The sequence below is a fragment of the Lytechinus variegatus genome, chromosome 7, assembly GCF_018143015.1.
Source record: "Lytechinus variegatus isolate NC3 chromosome 7, Lvar_3.0, whole genome shotgun sequence".
In the NCBI taxonomy this organism is placed as follows: Eukaryota; Metazoa; Echinodermata; class Echinoidea; order Temnopleuroida; family Toxopneustidae; genus Lytechinus; species Lytechinus variegatus.
Genome location: NC_054746.1, coordinates 2,974,338 through 3,001,103, shown reverse-complemented (window position 1 = coordinate 3,001,103; position 26,766 = coordinate 2,974,338). Strand labels below are relative to the sequence as shown.

At 37.3% G+C, this 26,766-nt stretch overlaps 1 protein-coding gene across 1 annotated transcript; it reads left to right on the top strand.

Moving 5' to 3' along the window:
- LOC121418222 (T-complex protein 1 subunit delta-like) lies at positions 1-26,766 on the top strand. The gene is made up of 14 exons (XM_041611961.1): positions 1-264; positions 13,684-13,736; positions 14,783-14,872; positions 15,360-15,468; positions 16,439-16,581; positions 18,150-18,271; positions 18,616-18,751; positions 20,083-20,222; positions 20,909-21,005; positions 22,398-22,505; positions 23,129-23,259; positions 24,251-24,485; positions 25,381-25,494; positions 26,083-26,766. Exons 1-14 carry the CDS (start codon positions 156-158, stop codon positions 26,095-26,097), a joined length of 1,602 nt encoding a protein of 533 aa, XP_041467895.1. The 5' UTR covers positions 1-155; the 3' UTR covers positions 26,098-26,766.

Genomic DNA, 26,766 nt, shown 5'->3' with positions numbered 1-26,766 from the left:
AATGTTGTACTGTATGGCCTATAGCGAAGGAACAGGACATATGAACATGATTTCAGTGTAGAAGACGTCAATTTGTAGCTGAATAAAATCGTTAAATATCCGTAGCAACCTGGTGTGTTTTACTTTCAGATTATCATTTCTGGATACCTAAATTGATGAACATGCCAACTGCTAAGGCACCAACTCATGGGCCGAGTCAATCGGCTTATGTTGATCGTGAAAAACCGGCGGAGATTAGACGAAGTAACATTACTGCTGCGAAAGGTAACTAACGCTCCTGGTATGGAAGCTCATAAATACAGAGGCCAAAGAGTGATCATAATTAGCCTCATTTTTTTTTCTTACGCATCTCCTTATATAGGAGAATCTGAACCATAAAAAAATACGGCCAAATCGTGTTTTTGGGAACCACTTGTAGATTTGTGTACGCGCACTTGTGTAGCCTGGCCTGGGCGCGCGTTTCCGTTTTACACCCTGGCGAAGGCATTTTCCGGAAAAGTAGCCAAAAGGCGACTAGTGAAGAGTCTACACACGTCGCTGGTTGCATGCAGCGTGCGACACGGGCGAGTCCACCACCGCATGCAATTTGCACAGTTACTGGTCTGGTCAGAGCACAGAGTTCCTCGGCACTTCATGTACAGAGAGTAGCTATGTGCGAATACGGGGCATCGCGAGCGCTGGTTTTGGTGGCACGGGTTTTGCTGCGAGTGGCATCGCCTCTGTCTGGGCGGCTCATTGAAAATGGGGTTTAATGCGCATGCGCACATAGTAGGTGCAATCTCGTGCCTTTTAACAGACAGCTGAAGATGTGCTCTTTCTGTACATATAAGTTTCAATGTGGAAACTCGCCTGTAAAGTGTGGATATCGGAGCTTGAAAGTTCATCAAATTTTTGGACGCGTAAATGTTCGAAATTTTTTTATGGTAAGTAAAACAAGAATCCGATTAGGTATACAATTTGACTGGAAATATATTTGAATTATCAAAAAATCCAAACTTACGCGATTCTGACGTTGCGCAGTCCAGATATAAGAGATGCCAGCTACCCTTGTCACAGCCGGTCTCTCGGCAGTCGAGCTGCCCGATGCGCCTGCGGTTGGCAGGGCGATGCTACCCTTGTCACAGCCGGTCTCTCGGCAGTCGAGCTGCCCGATGCGCCTGCGGTTGGCAGGGTGATGGGAGCGGTCGATAGTGAGTCGTTCATGCTGGATTGAACTAGATCGTAAATTGCTTACTTGATGATTATGTTGTGCCTTTTTTGGGAAATCTCTGTCATTATACCGTAGATAATTATTCTGATATTGATTTTAATACATTTGTCACAGAAAGATTTTATCATCCCAAGGTTATGTGACTCAAGTCAAGAGTCTAGGTGGTTGATTATCGTTTCATTTGGAAACTGGATTTGCTTTTGACAGTGGAATATCAATGTTGACTTTTCTAAAATTAAATTCATGGGTGGAAATCCCAGGGGGACACGTCCCCCTACCCAAAATAATTGGGGGACATGTAACAATAATACATTTTTTTTTCTTTTTTTTCTTTTTTGGTCAAACTTTTTTGGGTCAAAATGACCTTACAACAGTTTGGGGATAAACTTTTTTTTTTAACTTGTCAGAGTTGCCAGCATCCATAGGCGGCGAAAGCTGGGGGAAGTGTACCCCCCGCCCTTAATTTGAGGTGGGGGACGATCCCCCCCACCTCAATTTTTTTTTTTTGATAACTTTTTTTTCTTTTCTTTTTTTTTTTTGCTTGTCAAATTTAGTTTTCTGCATCCCCCTATAATTTTTGGTTGATAACCTTTGGTGTATTTTTTTGATTATCAAAATAATTTGGTGGTCCCCCCTAAAATTGTTGGCTTTCGCCGCCGATGCCAGCGTCCCCCTACCTTTGGGGCCAATTTCCGCCCATGATTAAAATGCAAAAAATTTGTTGTTTAATTTTTCACTCTCAGAGGAAATATTTCACTTCCACTATTGTCTATTTTTTTTTCTATGTTATTCATTTTTTTTCTATTTTATTATAATTATTATTTTTTTTCAAGGAGGGGGGGGGGTTGTGTTCATAAGTTGAAATGGGGATGGGATTTGTATAAGTTTTTGTGTCACTTTTGTTCTCTTGTTTTGAGTGTTGGAGCTTTGATGCCTGTTTTTGTTGCTGTTCAGAGCTTTATTTATGTGCAGTGATTTCACGCTAGAATATGAACTTATTTTTCATTAAAAAAGGAGTGCTCGAACATGGCCTTTGTTGTAATCATACATATCTAAGAAATGCATATATTAAAGCTTAATTTTTATGTTTCCTTCTTGATACTTGAATTACATGCAATGCTACATCTTTACACAATCAGACTCTGCTGCTCATCCTTCCTAAAAAAATTTGGAATCGAATGCCCACGGTCTCCAAAATGAAAGCTACATTATCCATCTATAAACAAATTGTTGAAACAATAAAATACATAAAGAATTGGTGAAACAATCAAATACATCAGAAAAGCACACTTGTATTTTTATACCATACAAAGTACATGTACAAAAGGAATGATATTTTTCATTTGTAAAAAAAAAGACCCCATACATACATGTACACAATACTAAAGTTGAAAAAGAGCTAATTGTAATTTATATCAGAAAAACAAAGAAATACATTAGAAATTACAAAAACAATACTTTAAACAAATTCATTTAGGAAATTATCTACATGATGCTGTTTTGATGCCAACTAAATTATATACAAATTATCTCTCATTATCACCTTCATTTGGCAAAAAAAAGAGGCGAGTAATTGTAATTTGCATAATTAATTAGAATTAATTAAAATAAATTATTTTACGCATAATAAGAAGAAAAATTACCAAGTGAAATGATTACACATCAATTGAGTTTTCTTTCACCTTTCCATTGATACCAAAATTACTTCAAAGGGCTCAAAAACAAAGAAGTTAGAGCCCGTTGAAGACTTGGGTTCAAAATGGTCACAAAATGGTCACAAAAATTGGTTATGCACTCCATTGACTTTACATTAAGACAATGACCACAAATTTGGATAAATATGCGCGACTTAAACTGGAATAACTTTATAATTTCTTGATGAAAATTTGAGTTCTTGGTATCATTTGAAAGGTCTTTTTAAGGGCTTTCAAATGATACCAAATTCATTGAGATTTGAGGATTTTCATTTTTTTTGTCACATACCTACAGAGAGAGCGGCAGTCAGGAGTGAAATCCGAACATGCATTTGCAGTCGCGTTGTTTATGATAGTTTTTTTTTTCTAAAAATAAAAAAATTAACTAAATGAATAGAATGACAGACAAAATCAAAATAAACAGATACTTATAATGGAAAGACAAATTGAAGTTTGATGGATTGATACACTTAGAAGCTGCCGAAAGATAGATATAGAAGACTGATAAATAGATAGAGACAAGATAGACAAGATAGATAGTAAACTAGGTAGTAAATAGGTAGTAAACTGGGCTTGGGTGGTAGTATGGGTTGGGGGTTGGGTACTCAGTCAGGAAAACCATAGAACCATAGACAAGAAGTAGGGGTGGGTCAGCCATTTATTGACAGCCGGTGGATCATGCAAAACAGGGAAAACAAACCCCTGTAAATAAGGGAACAATGAATATAAAAAATTAATCAATACTGATCCAAGATCACATGATCATCATATCATATCTTGATAAATGGTACATCATTAATCGTTAAATTGTATTTCATTAATCAATTGCATGATTATGGATTTAATTCAATAACAATTTAATTCAAGTACCAGAAGAAATTATACAACATAAATTGTATGTAAGTATACATAATTCATTTCTTGCTCATAAGGCTATCACATTACTAAGAAGAATTATTGATCACTTTTCATTCAATGAAGTCTTATGTTCACAAAAATATATTCCAATTAACCAATGATAATAATCACAATAATGTAGCACTGATTTCAAATCATTCTTTCTAAGCACATTATATCATAGTATTTAAACAGTTATTTTGTAATTATTATACATGTAAATCACAACAAAATAACCATAACTTGGCCATCCTGACTAACTCACCCTACTATAGGCCAAGAGAGAACAAGGGTACATCCACCAATCACGTACCTCTGGAGACCTCACTCGGCATCACTCATACATGGTAGTACGTCAAATGAAATTCCCTAAAAATTGACATAACAAAATTAGCTAGTATGGTTCCTTAAAACTCATCTAATTCAATCGAGTCTGAATTTCCAAGACTATTACTACCACTCGGCAATTATAATCAAAATAAACAAAGTTCATTCACTTTCTACGTACGGCGAAGGGGGGGGGGGGGTATACAAAACTGATCATGGCAAAGTACTGACAAGAATATCAACTTCGTCTAATGTACTCGATCTCATCATAGAAAAGAACATAATATAATTTCATTTTATAAGCAGATCATAAGAAATCTTCACCTTGTAATGTGAAATTGACTATAACAATAACATGAAGCATATAACGATCATGTACCAGATATACAAAATTGAATTGACATATTCAACCCTACTCACTGTGATAATTGTTTTCTTAAGAATAATATCAACGTAGTCAAAATCTTAGCTGCTAAATTGATAAAACGATATAACTTAGAATCAAACTTACATGCCTCCTTGTCGAACTTGACTTGGAAGAACGAACATAGTACCCCTAACGTACACTGTCGTCACAAATCGCTTTCTGATTTATCCTACCGCCGTAACAACATAAACGCTTATTCTTTCGCGCCAACTACACTTGAACGCTATCTGATGTAAATATCCTTCCACAACATCACAAATATTTATGACATATTACTAGATTTAGTATAAATGAAAAGTATAATGAAAACAACTATGGATTTAACATAAACATCATTCACATCATGAATATATGAGAATAATCAGCTATAAGTCTGAGGAACTACTTTTACTTCTTTGGGTAACAACATCACTGACGTTACGTAACAGGTGAGTAAACAACGGAACATATCGACCAAAAAGAAATACACTTTCGCTTTAAATTCTCGTACGGTGTCTCCGCTAAGAAAAATGATTTTGCAATAAAATTCAATTTACCACAATCCATCCTGACAGAATAACATTTTTTCCATATTACAAATAATATTCATCCTATTAGAATTTTTTTTCAATTCTTCAAATAGACATACAATTTTTTTTTTACAAAATTGCATTTTTAACAGATGTATTATGTAAAATGCTCATATTATTAAATATTTAAATCTATACCTATACTTCAAGCAAAACAATCCTCATCTGAGTAGTTTTAATATCTCCAAAATGAAAAAATGTAAATATCCAACATCATGGAAAGAAAAATGACAGAAGAGAAATAGGAAAAATCATCTCACTGCCGTCCTGGGCAGGTTATAAGGGTTACTATGCATTCCCTTGGTTACTCTCGTCGAGCGTCGTAGTTGCCTCTGACCTACTTCCTCCCGAACTGGAAGTCTATCATTGAAGTTAGGGAGCATGATATGATTTTCGTCATCTTCATCATTACTAGAGGTGTCTGACATTTCATCATCTTCTACTGGAGGCCATAATTCTGGTGGATCCCCTTCTTCAGGTTCTCTCGGGTACTCCAATAGATATTTCTTGTTTACTGTCTGTACTTTGCCTCCATGTAAAGGCCTGATGCTACACACATCCTCTTCAGGATTGATCCAAACTACGACATACTTGTCTCTATGATAATGATCAGCTAGTTTATGTCTTCCCTTGAATGCGGTCCTTCGCAATAATACATGTTGCCCAATCGTGATCTTCTTTTCCTTCAGCCCTAGATCATGCCTACTCTTGTTATACTCTGCTACCTTCTTCGTGTTGCTCTCTACTATTGCATTCATCTTAGTAAGAGCATCAGCTTGAGCTGCAACATAGTCTTGATCCCAGTCCCCTTGCTGCTGAGATAAGAGTTGATCAAGAGGTATTGATGGGACCCTCCCATACATCAGTCGGTAAGGTGAGTAACCAGTAACTCGGTGTGGTGTACTATTATATATGTACACCAAATGGAATAACATCTCTGGCCAGTGTCTGCGCTCACTAGGTTCCATCGACCTAATCATAGTACACAAGGTGCGATTGAAACGCTCAATTTGCCCGTTTCCCTCTGGGTGGTAGGGGGTGGTTCTGGACTTGCTGATATTGTACAACTTACATAACTCCTGTATCAATTTCCCTTCAAAGTCCCTGCCTTGGTCAGAGTGTATTCGCTGTGGTATACCATAATGTGAGAACCATGAGTCACGAAGCACTCTTGCTACTGTCACCGCTGTTTGGTCCTTACACGCAACAGCTTGGGCGTACTTCGTGTAAACATCAGACATGACTAAGATATCTTCATAGCCTCCTCTCCCCTTGTCAACCTTCAAGAAATCTATGGCCAACACTTCCAATGGTCTGAAAGCTATAAGATGCCTCATGGGTGTCTTCACTGTTGGTGATGGAGCTTTGGCCACATTACAATTCAAGCAGTTCCTCACATGACGTCTAACATCACCATGTAGACCAGGCCAGAAGCACCGTTCACGCAACAGGCTCAAGGTTCGTGTCACTCCTTGGTGTCCCCATCTGTCATGAACGGATTCAAGAATTGTCTTCCGAAGCTTCTCAGGAACTAACAATTGTAAGACGTTCTTCCCCATCACTTGGACCTGTCGATATAGTACACCTTTCTTCTCAGTCAAACTTGTCCACTCTTTCAGCCAACTTCGCACCTCTTTATTATCCTCAGAGATCACTTGACCTGGTTGCCATCCTTTCCGATAACAGTCCCAAATCACCCCAAGTGATTCATCCTGCTCTTGGAGTATCTTCAGTTCTTCGAGGCTAAATAACCCAAAAACATCGGTTTTCTTAGCTTCCAGTCCATCTAAATTAACTCCAATAGGTAGTTTGAGATTGCGACCATCCAGGCAAGTTTGGATTCGGCTATCAATATCTGGTCCGTCAACCGCATCACTCACTGGAGCCTCATTATTAACTGCGCCAGGCTCAACTTCTATATCAGTGACCATGACTTCCACTGTATTGTTCTGTTCTTGTAGTACTATTTCACTCTTTCTTTCAATCCTTGTAGCAGATGCCAGTGTCGTATTGGGCTCAATGACAAGTTGCTGCTCACTCCGGTTGGCTACTGTCACCTGAAGACTTTCTCCCTTCGCCTGAGTGCAACCATCCCACTGGACTGCACTGTCCACGTGACACTCTAACCTCCCGACAGTAAGTGGTGGTATCAACTCATTGTCGTCTCCAGTCCTCAGCACAGTTGAAGTCTCCGGTTTCAACACAGACTTAGGAAATGCCTTTAAGACCTCCGCAACCATCTGCCAGTCAGTTTTTCCACTCTGGGACTCATCATCTCCCACAAAGCTATAAAGAGCATTGGAGCCTAATAAAACTGGGTATTCCTTTCTCTTACTAGGGACTACATCCTTAATCACAAGAAATCCTACTTCGTCAGTCTTCCCATTGGCTGTAACTGGTGCCCTGAAGTAACCTACGATTGGGACGGCTCCTGAGATGCCAGTCACTCTTAAACCGCTACCAGTGCCTTCGAGATCCCCAATGATCCCCTCTAAATATCTCTCGTAGTAACTCAGTGGAACCAGACTCGATTCGGCACCTGTGTCTAGAATACATCCAGTCTCTACTCCAGCTATCTTGACTATGGCTTTTGGACTTTCTGATACCAGCGATGAAAGATAATTTGAAGGGTTGGATACTGCGAGGACTTCAGCGGATCCTTCACTCAGTTGATTTCCAGGATTACCCCTCACCGTTTCCATAACCTCTGGACAATCTTTCTTGAAGTGACCTGGCTTGTCACAGCCATAACATCTAGGTGGTTTAGCACAATTTTTCTGTACATGGCCCTTCTGTTTGCAATTAAAGCAATGTAACTCTCCTTTTTTCTTTGGCCTTTGTCGAAGATGAGGGGGGAGCTGTAGGGCCTGAATTTCCTTGACAACTTCACTAAGTCCCTCTTTAAGAAGAGATATTTCCTCCCTCATTGTTTTTATCTCAGCTGTCTCAGAAGATGCTTCGACCCTAGCAGTCTCTACTTCACATTCTCTCACCCTAGGTCTTGGGACCGTATCTGTGTCTTGAAATAAATTCAGGACTTCTTCTCTCATCGTCAGGAATGTCCCAGATCCGCTAGAAATTAGGATCCTCCTCAGCTCTCTCTGGATCTGTTTGTCCCGCACCCCTCTCACGAATTTTTCCTTGAGGGTCATGTCTCTCAATCTTTGCAGAGCCTCCTTCTCAGGTATGGAAGCGGCTGCTTCCATCCTATCATGCAAACGGATGAGAACACTACTGAAATCCGCAAGTGATTCTCCGTCAAGTTGGACACGGCTGTGAAGTTCACTACTCAAGCTTTGGACGCTCTCTCTTAAGCCAAACCGAGTCATCAGAACCCTTCTCAGGCCGGTCGGATCCTCACGAAGGCTTGCCTCCCTACACATGATTTCATCCTTGGCAGGACCACTTAGATGAGTCACAAGAACTTGTGCCTTCTCTCTCTCCGATAACTGGTAATATTGGCAGTATTCATCGAACTCATCAAACCATTCACGTACAGTCAAATCACCAGGCTTCTGTGGAGTACCCTTAAACTTAGGCAACTTCATCGAGGGCATTGACCTAGCCATGGACATACTTCGAAACGCGCCAGTCATAGAAGCAATCATGTCTTCGAGGCTAGTGCTAGGGGTCGCACCAGCCCCAGTCCCAACATTACCTCCAGGCATCCTGCTGGTTTATTTGGGGAAAGAAATCTATGACAATTCTGAAACAATACAACTTCTTATAGAATATAGTTACTATTTCTTAACTTGTTTCAATTATTTCAACCAAATTACCTTTCAACCTTAATATATCTTATATCTAATTGCGTCTTCTTATCCTCTTGACCTGCTGGCGTCCTCTGACGTAGTAGGGGGTTGCATCAATCTCAAACCGGTGATCCCACTTCTGACACCATTGTAGTAAACTGGGCTTGGGTGGTAGTATGGGTTGGGGGTTGGGTACTCAGTCAGGAAAACCATAGAACCATAGACAAGAAGTAGGGGTGGGTCAGCCATTTATTGACAGCCGGTGGATCATGCAAAACAGGGAAAACAAACCCCTGTAAATAAGGGAACAATGAATATAAAAAATTAATCAATACTGATCCAAGATCACATGATCATCATATCATATCTTGATAAATGGTACATCATTAATCGTTAAATTGTATTTCATTAATCAATTGCATGATTATGGATTTAATTCAATAACAATTTAATTCAAGTACCAGAAGAAATTATACAACATAAATTGTATGTAAGTATACATAATTCATTTCTTGCTCATAAGGCTATCACATTACTAAGAAGAATTATTGATCACTTTTCATTCAATGAAGTCTTATGTTCACAAAAATATATTCCAATTAACCAATGATAATAATCACAATAATGTAGCACTGATTTCAAATCATTCTTTCTAAGCACATTATATCATAGTATTTAAACAGTTATTTTGTAATTATTATACATGTAAATCACAACAAAATAACCATAACTTGGCCATCCTGACTAACTCACCCTACTATAGGCCAAGAGAGAACAAGGGTACATCCACCAATCACGTACCTCTGGAGACCTCACTCGGCATCACTCATACATGGTAGTACGTCAAATGAAATTCCCTAAAAATTGACATAACAAAATTAGCTAGTATGGTTCCTTAAAACTCATCTAATTCAATCGAGTCTGAATTTCCAAGACTATTACTACCACTCGGCAATTATAATCAAAATAAACAAAGTTCATTCACTTTCTACGTACGGCGAAGGGGGGGGGGGTATACAAAACTGATCATGGCAAAGTACTGACAAGAATATCAACTTCGTCTAATGTACTCGATCTCATCATAAAAAAGAACATAATATAAATTCATTTTATAAGCAGATCATAAGAAATCTTCACCTTGTAAAGTGAAATTGACTATAACAATAACATGAAGCATATAACGATCATGTACCAGATATACAAAATTGAATTGACATATTCAACCCTACTCACTGTGATAATTGTTTTCTTAAGAATAATATCAACGTAGTCAAAATCTTAGCTGCTAAATTGATAAAACGATATAACTTAGAATCAAACTTACATGCCTCCTTGTCGAACTTGACTTGGAAGAACGAACATAGTACCCCTAACGTACACTGTCGTCACAAATCGCTTTCTGATTTATCCTACCGCCGTAACAACATAAACGCTTATTCTTTCGCGCCAACTACACTTGAACGCTATCTGATGTAAATATCCTTCCACAACATCACAAATATTTATGACATATTACTAGATTTAGTATAAATGAAAAGTATAATGAAAACAACTATGGATTTAACATAAACATCATTCACATCATGAATATATGAGAATAATCAGCTATAAGTCTGAGGAACTACTTTTACTTCTTTGGGTAACAACATCACTGACGTTACGTAACAGGTGAGTAAACAACGGAACATATCGACCAAAAAGAAATACACTTTCGCTTTAAATTCTCGTACGGTGTCTCCGCTAAGAAAAATGATTTTGCAATAAAATTCAATTTACCACAATAGGTAGATAGATAGAAATAGAGAGAGGTGGATAGATAGATAAATAGAGAGAGGGGAGAGACAGGTCGATATATAGAGGGAGAGGGGGAGAGAGAGAAAGAGAGAGAGAAGGATAGATAGATAGAGAGAGAGAGATGTTGTAGATAGAAATATGGACGGACAAAGAGAAAGAGAGAAAAAAGACAGACAGAATATGCTAGAGAAGGAGAGAGATAGAGAATTTGAGAGACAGATAGATAGATGTTAGATAGATAGAAAGATAAAGAATGAGAGAGACAGAGAAGATAGACAAATTAACAGATAGATAGATACATAGATAGATAGATATATAGATAGAGAGAAATAGAGAAAGACAGACAGATGGATGGATTAGATAGAGAGAGAGAGAATTTGAGATAGATAGATGTTAGATAAAGAATGAGAGAGACAGAGAAGATTATTAGATAGATAGATACTGCAGTTACATTGGTAGAGATAGAATTTGAGAGATAGATATATCTATAGACAGAGAGAAAGACAGACATCAGCAAATCAGCAAGGCAAATGATCAAGGCAAACATTCGTATTGAACCTGGAAAGTATAAGCTCAGCTGCATTTGCAAGTACGGTTTGTTCTGCGGATAACTTCGGTGCGGACTTTGGATCGCGCGCCCAGCTGATAATGTAAACAAACGTAGACGTAGACTCTTCACTAGTCGCTTTTTGGCTACTTTTCCGGAAAATGCCTTCGCCAGGGTGTAAAACAGAAACGCGCGGCCTGGGCTGCGGCGTTTTGGGGAGTGAAAGTTATATACTGTCTGTACGTATGGATTCGCTCCCCACTAACGCCTGGTACTCCTTCCTATACTTCCCCACATACGGGTACAAAACCAGAAACTTTCACCCCCGAGAATTCTACTTTCCCTCTAAAAGATCTAGCCCTAAAACATGTAGGCCTACATGGGGTCCAACTTCATTTCCAACATTTCTGCGATATTGATTTCATTTTTAAAGAAGAATTTATTAAAAAAACAAGAGATTTGTTATGAAAAGATGGGAGAGCTTACGGCCGTGTTTACGTCGCCATCTTGATTTCTTTGTCTTCCGCTTGGCGACAGAACGCAAATCGCGCGATTCGCGTGCTGTCGCCAAGCGGAAGACAAAGAAATCAAGATGGCGACGTAAACACGGCCGTACGTATAGGGTCCCACATCGGAAGGGAAAATGCAACTATACAAATGCACCAAACTGCGCCTTATAATTTGAATCTGACGTTAACACTTCTGTACATCAGTAGAGGCGCTGGTCAGAAAATTGGGATCGTCCCAGTTTACAGGGACTGTCTCAGTTTATAAGGATTTCTTCACACAAGAAATCTAGGAATGTTCATTCACCTGTCAAGTGCCGACACCAATCAAGTGTGCTAGTCAATGTAAACATATCAGGTTTCATAACAAGATTATTGGAAGACGGTAAGTCATGAAAAGTAGACGGTGAACTGGGGAAAATTGAGGTCACTGAATCTATTTTTAGCACTCTCAATTTCCGTAATTGCTGTATTTGTCCCGTAGGGGGAAGTGAAAAAAAAACGTCCCCATAAACAAGGACAGTCTCAATTTACCAAGACATGATTTGTCTTGGTTTATGAGGATATCCTTGTTTTCTGGGACAATCCCAATTTTGGACCAGCGCCCTTTACTGTACATGGGTAAAAATATCGGTTAAATATTTGTTGTCTTCGCCATCTTGGATCCATTGTTAATGCAACCTAGTTACGTGACGCTTATAGAGGGCGGCAAAATCATGTGCTAAAATGTCCCGCTTCAACCACTGAACCAGGGGGTGTTTCATCAATATTGTCTGGAGTAATCACATTCTGGAAGACTCTTGAATGACCTCAGTGAAATTAACATGTGTCAACAAAATAGCTAAGGCTATTGTTCATTTCCACTACCAATACAATTCTATTGTAAAGTAATCTCTATTCAGAAAAAACAATAATCCTTGGCCTTTAAATAGGCAGAGGCCTGCTTAACAAACTCTTTTACAAACTAGTTGTGGAATGTTCTTGATCATTCCAAAATATCCTTAAAGGGGAAATTACTAAATAAATGAATGTAATTGCTTTTACAATTCTTCTTATATATAACAGATCTGATTCATGAAACTTGGACATAATAGTAATCAAGCATCACTGAACATTTTGTGCAAGTTTCAGGTCTCATGATTAAGGTCAAAGGTCATTTAGGGTCAATGAACTTTGGCCGAATTGGGGGAATCTGTTGAATTACCATCATAACTTTGAAAGTTTATTGGTCTAGTTCGTAAATCTTGGACATTAGAATAATCAAGTATCACTGAACATCCTGTGCGCATTTCAGGTCACATGACCAAGGTCAAAGGTCAATGAACTTTGGCTGAATTGGGTGTATCTGTTGAATTACCATCAAATTATGGATCTGATTCATGAAACTTGGACATAAGAGTAATCAAGTATCACTGAATATCCTGCGCGAGTTTCAGGTCACATGATCAAGGTCAAAGGTCATGTAAGGTCAATGAAATTTGGCCATGTTGGGGTTTTTTGTTGAATAACCATCATATCTCTGTAAGTTTATTGGTCTAGTTCATAAAAAGTGGACATAAGAGTAACTCACTGAACATCTTGTGCGAGTTAGAGTAGTTTTCAAAGTCAGCACTGCTGCTATATTGAACCCCGTGATGCAAGTGAGACGGCCAGAGGCATTCCACTTGTTTATTTGAGGTTCTAGTCTGTGCCTCAATGTCAGGATACTGCCACACGATAGACCTTCATCCATATAATCGTGGTACATGTAAGTGCGTAATTTCTGTATTCACAATTTTGTTTCCAAGTTATTGTTATAGCTATAGCTCCCTGGGTTAATGTACATATAACTCCTGACAAGTGTTCAGCAATTGCATTGCCATTGCAATGCTCGCACCAAATTCCTACAAATTTTATATTTGTGTACTCTTTTTTTTTCTGTTGCTCATTCTTTTTTTCGATTTTGTTTATTTGATTTCAGCTGTTGCAGATGCTGTCCGTACAAGTTTGGGCCCAAGGGGCATGGATAAGATGGTCAGTATAACATGTATTTAACTAGATTCAATTTTTTTTTCCTTTAATGCCTCCATCAAATTTATGTGGGTGCTTGATCATTTGGTGAATCGACTTTAAACTTAAAGGACAAGTCCACCCCAACAAAAACTTGATTTGAATAAAAAGAGAAAAATTCAACAAGCACAACACTGAAAATTTCATCAAAATCGGATGTAAAATAAGAAAGTTATGGCATTTTAAAGTTTCGCTTATTTTCAACAAAATAGTTATATGAACGAGCCAGTTACATCCAAATGAGAGAGTTGATGACATCACTCACTATTTCTTTTGTATTTTATTATATGAAATATGAAATATTTTGATTTTCTCGTCATTGTCATGTAAAATGAAGTTTCATTCCTCCCTAAACACATGGAATTCCATTATTTTAACATTTTGTGCTTCAGGCAAGGAGGTCCTAATTGTCAAATTCGTAAAAATTAAAATATTGTATAATTCAAACAATAAAAAACAAAAGAAATAGTGAGTGAGTGACATCATCGACTCTCTCATTTGGATGTAACTGGCTCGTTCATATAACTATTTTGTTGAAAATAAGCGAAACTTTGAAATGTCATAACTTTCTTATTTTACATCCGATTTTGATGAAATTTTCAGCATTGTGCTTGTCTGATTTTTCTGTATTGATTCAAATCAACATTTTTCTGAGGTGGACTTGACCTTTAAGTATGCATCGTAAAGAAATAATTGCTGGATTTAGGACAATTCGATATATTTCACGGTCACAAAGCCAAAGCCTTTACTATAGTTAGCATACTAAAATATGGAAAATAGTAAACATTTATGTATACATGTAACCCTTAGTCATGCTTGAAGTGGAAAAACACAATAATATATTCAGAGTATGTATTGTATATTCAGAAATTGAGAAGAGGGGAGGGGGGGGGGGACTGATCACCTAATTAGTAATAGTTTGAATTTTTAATCTGAATATGGACCTGTGTGAATTGTTTTCACCAGTATATAATAGTCACTTTTGATCATATTTGTGTCTGTCTGTGCAGATTCAAGATGCCAAGGGAGATGTAACAATTACCAATGATGGTGCCACCATCTTGAAGCAGATGCAAGTCCTTCATCCAGCAGCCAAAATGGTTTGTATCAAAGATGGTTTGGGGTGGTATGCTGAAAACGTCATTATCTCCGTTCTTATCTTTTGACTTATCTCATAGAGAGAGGAAGACGTTAAATCATTGCAAATCGGTATTCTGAAAATCTCAACACGTTTCTTATCTCTGTAAGGACTGCCCCTATCGCAAGCGCAAGTTATAGATTTACACACCCAGTATAAGTTTTAAATCAGAAATAGATGAGAATGTTTTCAGATTACCAATTTGAGATCGTGACGTAGATGAGAACATATTTCAGATAACTTTTTCAGAATACTGCCTATGATTTCTTGCTTTAAATATTTGTAGGAGCGATTATAAAGTTGATGTTTTTATTATAAGCCAGTTTATATAGTGTTGTATAAACTGGTATTGACAAATATTTTCAAGGAAAACTTTAAAAAAAATCATTTGCTGCTCTGCTAACAACCCTGTACGAATATTTTCATTTCTTGTTTGTTTTCCTGGTTAGCTGGTAGAGCTTTCAAAGGCTCAAGATGTAGAGGCTGGTGATGGAACAACGTCTGTTGTGGTAATTGCTGGGAGTCTTTTGGAGGCAACTGCAAGGCTATTGGACAAAGGTAAATAGAGCAACAACAAACAAAACATGTTGTATTACAAAAGCAGGGCTCGAATTAATCCAAGGCCATCCAAGGCCATGGCCTTAGATGCCCTCAGAAATGGCCTTGATGCCCTTTCAAATATTTGTAGAGTTAAGGCCAAAATAACTGCCCTTTTTTGCTGTGGCCTTGGTGCCCTGCGGTAATCCAGTGCATGTGCCCCATTGAAAAGTGCATTTTTATTGATGCCCTTTTTTTGATGGCCTTGGATGTCCCATAAAGTGAAAACTGCCTGCCCTTTCCCTTAAGTGTCCTTTTAAAAAATGGCCTTGCCCCTTTAAATTCTTAATTCGAGCCCTGCAAAAGAATGGCCATCCTATTCCATTACAGGATGCACATTGCACATTTAATTTCAGTAGGTAAACAGGAAAATACATGTTGCCCTACTGTCTGCAATGAATTGTTAGTAAATAAGAATAATTTATTATTTTGAGAGGTTTTAAAAGAATATTTTTTAATGGTTATATCCCACTAGGATAACAGATCATATAAAGGTTTTGGTGGGTTTATCGTGATCATCTTTACCTTGAAAATATGCAGGTCCTTTGGATTCATCTCACCACCTCAATGGATGTTCTTTTTTTTTACGGATAATAATGATATGAGGCTTCTTATTTTTCACCTGTAGTTCTGCTACTTGGAAGCCTAACTTGGTTTGCATGATGTTTCTATTTCAAACAGAGTTTTCAATCTGTCAATTTTACCTGCCAATTTTTCATATTATTAACAAGAAATATTCCTAATTGGAAGAAAAGAAAAGACAATCCCATGTTCCCTTTTTGTACAAGTATGTTTGACATTGAAGTTCAGAACTGTTTCTTAAAAGATTGTTTCTACTTGTATTTCTTTGCTTTAAGGGTTGGTAGGTATGTTACAAACACACACTCGCAAAATTCTATCTTATTAATTCTTTGTTTTCCATGCTTGCCAGGTATTCATCCAACCATTATATCCGAGTCCTTCCAAAATGCAGCAGACAAGGCCTGCGAGATCCTGGCTGATATGTCTGTTCCCGTGAACCTCAACGAGAGAGAGGCTCTTCTTCAAAGCGCCACTACATCACTCAACTCTAAGGTATGTCTCTGTCTGTTCCTCTAAAGATTCCCGGGAGTTCCTGGTGAGTGGTTCATAAACTGGTTCGGCTGTTCATAAATGAGTAACAACTTTATAAACAGCTTTATGATTAACTGATATGCATTCTTGGGAGCCATTGAATCTCTGGGGTAGATCATAGACCTAAAGAAAGGGTCTTTTGTCATTTGTGGAGCTGTGAGTAACTTAAAAACAGCTTTAAGAAAAAAAAAAACATATGATGGCATATTAAACCCCTTGACCTGGGCCAACCATGCAAAGTCTCTTGGAACAACAGATCTAAGGGGTAGTAAGCTTTAAGGACAATTTGGGAGGGGTATTTTCTTTAAAGGTCAGACCACCACAGTGTTAGCAACACGATAGCAAGATTTAAGTTTTTATCATATTCCTCATACGTTTGTGCTTTGCATGATTTTCCTCTTCTAATTAATCAGTTTTTTTATAATCAATATTAGTCCTTTGTATTATACATTAATTTGGTGAAATTTATACATGACAAAAAATGCAAGCCAGCGCATAAGACATGCTAGACAATGCTGCTTTAGGGAGCTGGATGCTAATATAAAAATGGGATATTGTTTAGAATGTTAGAATAAATAGGATTCTGCACTTTAGGATACTTTGTTAAATGCCAAAGAACACTTTCTGATATTGGAAATTACTATTGCTGTAATTAATAAGAAAATTCTCTGTTGATATAATGGTGAAAACACCGACATCGACAACTATCGACAAAAGAATGTTTTGTTAATAGGCTGGTTCGAGGTAAAATTGAATGCACCACGGCAGTTTAGACAAGGCTGCATCCCTTCCACATTGGTGCCGAAGGTTTAGGCTAGGCTTGGGGACGCCGACATAGCATAACCGACATCGCAGTTTGTGCACTGTCAGTGAAAATTGAAACTGAAATTATGAACATGGAGAAACAAATAACACCCATACAAACTAAAAAGAACGAAATTTACCTGTGAGGCTATAATAGTTTTGAATCTTTTGATGTCTAAACTGATTTTTAAAACTCTTAATTGTCTAGATATATTTTTACTTTCTTAGAGTCAGACTCGTGACTTTGCAAGCGTGCATGCCACAGTGGGCCAGCGGCGGTTTTTAATGAACAAATGATAAAGACTGCTAATGCGAAAAGTGTGAATGCGGAGAAACTTTTCTGAAGTACATAATAGTGGGTATTGTCAATGAGAGAAAGGTTATCGATTTATCGCTAAGTGGCAAAAACATGTCTTTATCAATAGGACTAGTGAAAAAAAAATTATCGATAACAGCTCCAGAAATTACAGTTTTCAGAACACATCTCTAGGTTTCTTTCCTTTTTTTTGTCTTTCTCATTGCCATGATGACGTAGCTTTACTTAGGACACCTATGAGTCTAACAGTGATTTTAGACGGAGCTATATCTGAGCAAAATTATTTTTTTACATTCTGACACCACATAGCAAAGATTAAAACAACTTAGAAAGTATTTTTTTCTGCATTTAAATTGAAAATCATACAGAAAAGGATCTTTATTCCTTTTTTATTTTTTTTTTATTCCAGGTTGTATCCCAGTACTCAAATCTCCTTGCTCCTATTGCAGTTGATGCAATCTTACAAGTCATAGACCCATCAACGGCAACCAATGTTGACCTAACTGACATCAAATGTATCCAGAAATTAGGGTAAGTACTTTCTGTTTGGGGGAGGGGAGGGGCAACAGTAAACATTTGGTAATGGTTTTGTTGTCAGTAATACCTTACCATTGATGTGAAAGCATTTTGTTTTGGTTTTTTTAAGGGTGAGGTGGATGGGAGAGGGGTATTGCATTTTTATTGTCTAAACACAAACTTAAATAGAATGCTCAATGTTATTAAAAAACCAATGGGATATGCAATTTCAGAATAGCCCAAGCTATATAGGGTGAAACAAAATGGTTGGTATCAAAGCTAAGTTTCCTCCCAGTTGTGGCTTCTTCATGCTGAACTATTTATCTCTATTCCATTTCTACATTTTATACACTCCATAGGGGTACCATTGAAGATACTGAATTAGTGAAAGGACTTGTTTTCAGTCAAAAGGCAGCAGGCTCTTCTGGCCCACACAAAGTAGAAAAGGCCAAAATTGGTCTTATCCAGTTCTGCCTTTCAGCTCCCAAGACAGATGTAAGTTTAGTGCCTTGTTTTCTTTTCATTTCATTGGTTTTCCATTAAATTAAAATGTATACAAAGAAATTTACAAAAACAGATAGACAGGTAACAGTGTTGGACCAATAAAAACCTCATCGGTACTATGCAGATCATCATAAGAATAATACAAAATACATACTTCATTTTCAATGGGCTATGTATTTTCATTTTGGGATTTAAGATATTTCATTTGTAACTAATTACAGTCCAACTTGTCTATAAAGTCCATCTTAGAGATACACTGGATACAGATGGCCTTTGTAGACAGTTTCTAACTTTCTATAACACATGCATTTCGAACAGAGCGAAATGGACAAAATTTGCCATTTTGTAGCAATTTCATATCCCTATTGAGGATCAAAATGGACAAATTTCACTGTTTTTGTGCCGATTTAGTGAAGGGCTACAATTTGCTATTAATGTCTGATTTTTGGAATCCTTTGCCATGATGACGTAGCTTTACTTAGGACACCTTATGAGTCCAACAGTGATTTGAAAAGGAGCTATATCTGAGCAAAATTGTAATGAGTTGTTTTCCTCATCAGTCTTCGCATGCAGACCTCTAAAGCTATTGCAAAACAAATGGCTGCAAAATGGGAAGTTGCTCATTGTGTAAATGTGGTTGATTGTGGTTTTTCAAAGATTGTTGTATTTGTTACATTGATGAATTGATGAAAAATTTCCAGCTTTGTGAATATTTCTTATTAAAAAGCCTGGTCACACCTCCCGAGCGTTGTTGGAGCGGTGGTGGAGCGGAAGGGAAAGAGAGTCGAATTTCGTTCACAAAATTGGGGGAAAAATTGAAAAAAAAAAAAACAATTGAAAATGGTGAACTGGAGGGAGCGGCGGTGATTTTTTTTCTCTTCTCTCCACGACTGCTCCAACAACGCTCGGGAGGTGTGACCAGGCCTTATAGATATCATAAGCTCAAATATATCTTATGTCCTATCTTAGCTTTACTAGTTACCCAGTAACAGTGCAGTGTTTCATGAAAAATTTTGTCAGTGATTTTGTCTGACAAAATTATCTGAGCCAATCGGATACAAGGATTTTCAGTAGCTTATAACAAATCGTCACCTTCCTGGACAAAGGCTGTTAGCGAGTCACCTTCCCGCACAAAGGCCGTAATCGTGTACTGCACACTGCCTTCCCGCGGAAAGGCCGGTAGCGTGAAGTGAACAGTGTGTGCTAACGGCCTATGTGCAGGAATGCGACTGCTAACAGCCTATGTTCGAGAAGGTGACAAAGTAGTCATTGATCAACACAAGTACTTGTTTCACGATCACATTTGGTAATTTCTATTTCAGATGGACAACCAGGTTGTGGTCTCAGATTATACCCAGATGGATCGTGTGCTAAGAGAGGAAAGGGCTTACATCCTCAACCTAGTAAAACAGATCAAGAAGGCTGGCTGTAATGTACTCCTTATTCAAAAGTCAATTCTCAGGTAAAAAAAAACCCCTACTAACTCTGCTATAATAGTGAAAAAAAGGAATGAATGACTGTATGAATGAGAAAAATGAAAGAAAACATACATGTATTAACAGATTTATTTTTTCTTGTAAATTTTCAACAATATTTTGTTCTGTGTTTCAAAGCATGTAAGTATTCAATAAGTATGAATGTTTGGTTGGATCTTCACATGAATTAATGAAGAAAAAATTGAGTTTTACTGAAAAGTGCTTATATATTATATTATATATGCACAACAGTTGTGGTAAATATTTCCTGATGATTTGAACAAACTACCTGGAGTTGTTTTCATTTTCATATATTTTGTATTATTTTTATAATTTCTTTGACTGTCTTTATACTGAAATAAGATTTAATTATGCCAATGATTGATGTTAATGAATCATAAAAATCCATTACATTTTTTTTTCTTAAAAAACAGATCTGGAAAATATGATATGTAAAATCATAAGCAAATCTTATAAGTTGAAGATTTTTTTAATTTGCGATGATGACCTGGCTTTTACTTAGGACACCTATGAGTCCAACATTGATTTTAAAAAGGCTGTATCTGAGCAAATCAAACAATTTTTTTTTTTGCATATGGCAGATTACACATACCTTAGTAAACGTTGTGTTTTGATGCACAGTCACTATTGTTATTTTCCTTTTCTGTTATAGGGATGGCTTGAGTGATTTAGCCCTTCACTTCCTACAGAAGATGAAGATCATGGTGATAAAGGATGTGGAGAGGGAAGACATAGAGTTCATATGCAAGGTGAGATAAAGTAGATTGTCAAAAATTTTCTTTCAAAATACGAAATATGACAATTTCTATCTATGGATACATATTGACACACATGCTGCCTTTGGATGGGTGATAACTTTTCAACCATACCAATTTACATATGATTTTACACCCGAGTTCAGAATAAAATGTTGTAGAATTCGATGGTAATATTGAGACTTTGAATATCTTACTGTGTAATGTTCGAAATCATCGTACGGATACCTATGTTCAAATCTATGACTATGCTCGCATCCTCAGAATAAAATTTAAAAAAAAATTAATATCTAGTCGTAATGACGTCATAGCAGTCGTGCGATTGGCTATGATTTAAAACTAATTTGGCCTTTACTCCAAAATAAAGGTTTGCAATCTTTCAAAATGGTTATATTAGTATTCTTTCAATTAATTCTAACCTTAAATCAAATGATATGATCCATTCACATTTTCAGAAAATGAGCAAACTACGATTTGTTTCAAAATCGGATTGCGAACAGTCGTAAGGTGTGGGATGGCTTTAACATGCTAAACATGTCAGGTCTGATTTATAGAATCCCTTGCCATGATGACATAGCTTTACTTAGGACACCTATGAGCCCTACAGTGATTTGAAAAAGAGCTATATCTGAGCAAAACTACAGTGATTATTGTCTTGCTTCCCTCACCTGTCATCAGATGCTGACCTATGCCAGCATCCTCGCAATCTAAAATAAAAGGATAATTATAATTTGTAGTTACATTTGCATAGTGCTTGATACATGATTTTCTAAGCGTGCTCTCTTTATGTTACTATTGTTACTCCAGTCATTGGATCCGTCGCAGTTTCCACACATAGTCCCGTATTCTAGAGTCATGTTTAACTTAGACCATCTGTGCTAAAATTTTTGGAAGCCAGAAGTGTCAAAATATGTATTTCTTTTAATGTTTCTTTACTGTGCTCTTTCATAAGTCATGAATGGTAAAGAAAGCTATCTCATTTATCCTTTCGAAGAAAATCAGAATGATTTGAGAGGAAAATAAGTTGATACATTGAAATTCAACTGCTAGAGATTTATGCCACTATTGTTAAACCACAACTTTAAACCAGAGTTTGAATTAAACCCTACTTCTGAATATGGGCCATAGAGTGCACCATCTCCACTCTCTGGGGAGCATATTTTAACCAATGCACACATGCTAAATCACATTGATGTTCGCATCCTACCTGGTACCCATTTAAAACCTGGGTGGAGAGTGATGAACATGAATAAGTGATTTCGGGTGGACATTTTGCACCTGGTAGGATTGGAACCCTCGGCCTCTAACATCAAGGTTCAAGTGACTGAACCACTAAACCACAGCAAAGCCATGCAACATTGTATTTTTCATTTCCTCTGATTCCAGGCCATTGGGTGCAAACCCATTGCAAGCATTGACCACTTCACACCTGAATACCTGGCATCAGCTGACCTGGTGGAGGAAGTCGTTACAGGTACCAGCAAGGTTGTCAAGGTAAGTCAAAATCACATTGGTTTACTGCAGAGAATCATGAAGTTCACAGAAGACTCCATTGGCAGATTTAGATGGAGGCGACAAGGGACGCACACCCCCTTTATGCTTTGAGAGCCACCAATTGGAAACTTACTATAGATAAATGAAAGAAAATTGTAATCTTCACTAATGTATAACCCTACTCCAGTTTGCTCATTTCACCTCTTTCTCATATTTTTGGATCTGCCACTGAAGATGCATATGCATTTAGAGATTTAAAAAAAAAATTGTAATCATGCAGATGCACATTGACATATTTCTTTAAAAAATATCTCTGCAGATAGACATGATTTTAAGGATTTTTTTTTTTTACTATTTTACTTTTTCTCTGTTTTTTGTATTGAATGGTCTTCCAACAACCAAAAGTTCTATTTAATGCTACAGGTCTACACCATCGAAGCCGACTCTAGACAGATGAAAGCGGTTTTCTTTTTCCGAATGGCATATAATATGATTGGTCAGTTTGGAGTTTAGAGCTTAAGGCTTTAAGTGTGTCCTAAGAATGAAGTCTCGTAATAGCATACTTCCACCTTATTGTAGGATTGACTTGCCTTATTCCTTATCCTCCTTCTTGTCATTGTTAGATCACCGGTGCAGCTAATCCTGGTAAGACCATGACTGTCTTGGTTAGAGGATCCAACAAGCTTGTCCTACAAGAGGCAGAACGCTCTATCCATGACGCTCTCTGTGTCATCAGGTGTCTTGTAAAGAAAAGGTATACCACCCTACCTATTGCTATAATGATTTCCATTGCCATGTATACATAATGTTTTGTGCAAAAGTGTGGTGCTGCTATGCTGTGAGTCTATATTGCAGTTGCTTGGACTACCCATTTCCTACAGCTATGATTGAAACCGTGGACTATGGAGTAATCACATCAGATTTTAGACAGTTCACAAACTTTGCGATCTATGAAAGGCCAATCGTGTGTTCTGAATGTATCTCATGGAAGTGGGAACAAGGCATTAGTAGTTCCGTATAATTACCTTTTTGAACATCTCACCAGCATTTTTCTCAATTCTCACTTCACTTCATGAACTGCTCAAGCCATGATCATTTGAGAGCATTACAAGTTTTCAAAGCAGTAAAAAAAACCGACAAATGATATCAGGAAGGTCCCAAATATTGAGACTCGCTAATACATTATTTGTATAGATTCATGTAATCCAAGGTATGAGCAAACTTTAAACTCTAGGTTGTTATTTTTGTCCTATTTATATGATCCCTTGCCATGATGACTTAGCTTTACTTAGGACACCTATGAGTCCAACAGTGATTTGAAAAAGAGCTATATCTGAGCAAAATGGTCTTGTTTCCCTCATCAGTTTAATCTATGCCAGCATCTTCACACTTCGAAGCCATTAAATATATTATTTTTCACTTGTGGGAGGTCTGTTCTAGACCCAAGTCGATCTGACTGATTGACTAAGTGCCAAACCAAAGCTGCAGGTCACCAGTGGACCAATGAAGTAAAGAAATTCTCAAAGATTTTGAAAATGGACCAGTATAAGAACTAAATTTCCAAAAAGTTTCATATGATACAAGATTACTTTCAAACAAGTGGCATTATAGACATAAAATTGCATTTATTTTACTAAGCAGGACTTCTCAAGTTTTCTTGCTTGAATTTATTGTGCATTCTAGGTCGACGTACACTGTCACATCCCATATTTCCTCTCACGTCTCATTATTTTCTCTTCAACTAGGGCTCTGATAGCTGGCGGAGGGGCACCCGAGATCGAGATCTCTCACCGCATGACGGAGTACAGCAACAGTCTGAGTGGCATGGAGGCTTATTGCTTCCGAGCCTTCGCCCAGGCCATGGAGGTCATCCCGTCTACGCTGGCTGAGAATGCCGGGCTGAATCCCATCAGTGTTGTGACGGAGCTGAGGAACAGGCATGCCCAGGGAGAAAAGACTGCTGGTATCAATGTCAGAAAGGTACATATAGTTATCTCACTTACCAGGCGTTGCAAGGAACTTGCGATCAATTGCAAAGCTATTTTGGTCATATGCACATCATCATGAATATTTATTAGGTGGGCTGATATGTCACATACCCACTTTCCTTTTTCTTATGTTATTACATGAAATCATAATTCTTTCATTTTTTTATGCATATGTAAATGATGTGTCTCCATTATGATGAAATAAGTCGTGGCAATAATGCACTTAATCAGTTGTCAATCCAATTGTAAGTTCTTGGTAGAAAATTGTTGAATAAACCCAATTTCATATAATAAAATACCAAAGAACAAGTGGGGATATAACATCATCAGCCCACCTAATGAACATTAATAAAGACATGCCTAGAACTGTTTCACCGGAATAATGCAAATTTTTAATATTCAATAACTTTCGTTATTTGTTATCCGGTTTTGATGAAATTTTCAGCATTTTGCTCTGTGAATTTTACTCTATTTATTTAGATATAAATATTTTCAGCCCGGACCATCCCTTTAATGTTTATGGAGACTTCATGAACATAAAACATACAACCTAAATAAAAGAAAACTTAAGCATGAAACCAACAAAAGAAAGCCTATAAAATGGAAACTCAGAACTACCAAAACACTTATTCATGCCTCGCTTGGTGAAATAACTCTAGTTACTGCTACTTGGAGATCTTTCTTCGCAATGGTTATATGCCGTTTGCTCTTTATATTCTTCTGGTCGTCACCACAACCTCTGTGCTCAATTGAAAAGGAACAGTTGTGCAAGTAGCCAAAGTCTTTTCAGGATATTTAAATTACGTATTGTTTGCAATTGTTCATTTCACAGACCTGCCATAAAGACTCACTCATTAGACATTTGTTTGTAATTTGTTTTGTCTTAGGGTGCAATCACTAATATCCTTGAGGAGAATGTTATCCAGCCTCTGCTTGTATCAACCAGTGCAATCCAGCTGGCTTCAGAGACAGTGAGGAGTATCATGAAGATTGATGACATTGTAAGTATGAATAGGCAGAATGGCCTATAAAATAATTGTTGCAGTAACGTTGGGGTGAGGGGAATATGGTCTGTTGGTGTTTTTTTTTTTTTTTTTAAATCTCCTTAAGATCTATTTTTATTTGGAAATCTTTGGATTTGTCAGGCACAAATGTCTCCTGCCCACAAAATGGATTATGTTCTACCACAATATGGCAGTTTTTATCAACTTTATTGTAAAAAAGTAATTCATGAAAATAATGATTAGCACAATTTTATGCCTCCTCCCACCTTTAGATGATCAGTAGTAGAGTAGTTGTCTTGCAACTGGAAGGTTCAAGGGGCTGTTTCATAAAAGATGTTTGAAAAGATTCAACAAACCGCTTTAATATAAAGTGCTGGATGAAAGATTTGCCTTATGTTTCTACCAAGTATAAATTTATTTTAAAAAATAACAAATAGAAAAGAGTATTGGCGAAAAATTGAATATTTAGGATTTCAGCAAACATATTAGACCATGACTTTTTAATGTACATAAAGAGACATTTTATGAATTTTTAATCCAAATCATTAAATTTGCCACTCTCTCTTTTTTCTGTCTTTTCTTTAGGTCAATGCTCGATAACCTTTGGCAGTACAGTAGTTTGTGAACCAGTATCTATGTGAATGTAGCTGAGTGGAGTCTTGTGACAGCACTGTTTAAATAAATATATACTTACACGTTTGTGCTCCATAATATTGTGAGCAAACTCGGAATCCCCTTTCCATCAAATAGATAACTGATCTAGCAGACCATTTCATGAAAAAATAGGGTCTGTGCAGTGACTTCACTGACTTGTTATAAGCTACCGAAATCCTTGCATCTGATTGGCTCAGAGCAAATTTGTTTGTGAAAATCTCTGTTTGTTTCATGAAATGCTCCCCAAGGGTTTATGAACACGCCATAAACAGAGGAAACTTAGAACAGATTGTGTTTTGAAGTAAAATGAGTCAATCTATCAACATTCCTTTTGTGAGAGCATCATGCTCTTATCATCTGAGAGCAATATAGGCTTAAGTAGAAATCATTTTGATGAAAGAGTTAGGTGTTAGAACAAACATATTTCTTGCATGACACAAGAAAAAAGAATGGGACATAAACTCTGAAAATGTGGGGTACTGGCCACTCTTTTCTTTCACCTGTACTACACTTTAAAATGAAAGCTATATGACACAATGTTATTGTGTTCCAGTCACTGATTGCTCAGATGGCTTGGCAATGATGCCATCAAACTGAACACCCTAGTGAATGGTG

Excerpts from the sequence above, each read along its gene's own strand:
- LOC121418222 (XM_041611961.1), top strand. The coding sequence starts at position 156 with ATGAACATGCCAACTGCTAAGGCACCAACTCATGGGCCGAGTCAATCG. Across the intron at positions 13,737-14,782 it reads CAAGGGGCATGGATAAGATG|ATTCAAGATGCCAAGGGAGA; the intron begins GTCAGTATAACA and ends CTGTCTGTGCAG. Across the intron at positions 22,506-23,128 it reads GTACCAGCAAGGTTGTCAAG|ATCACCGGTGCAGCTAATCC; the intron begins GTAAGTCAAAAT and ends TGTCATTGTTAG.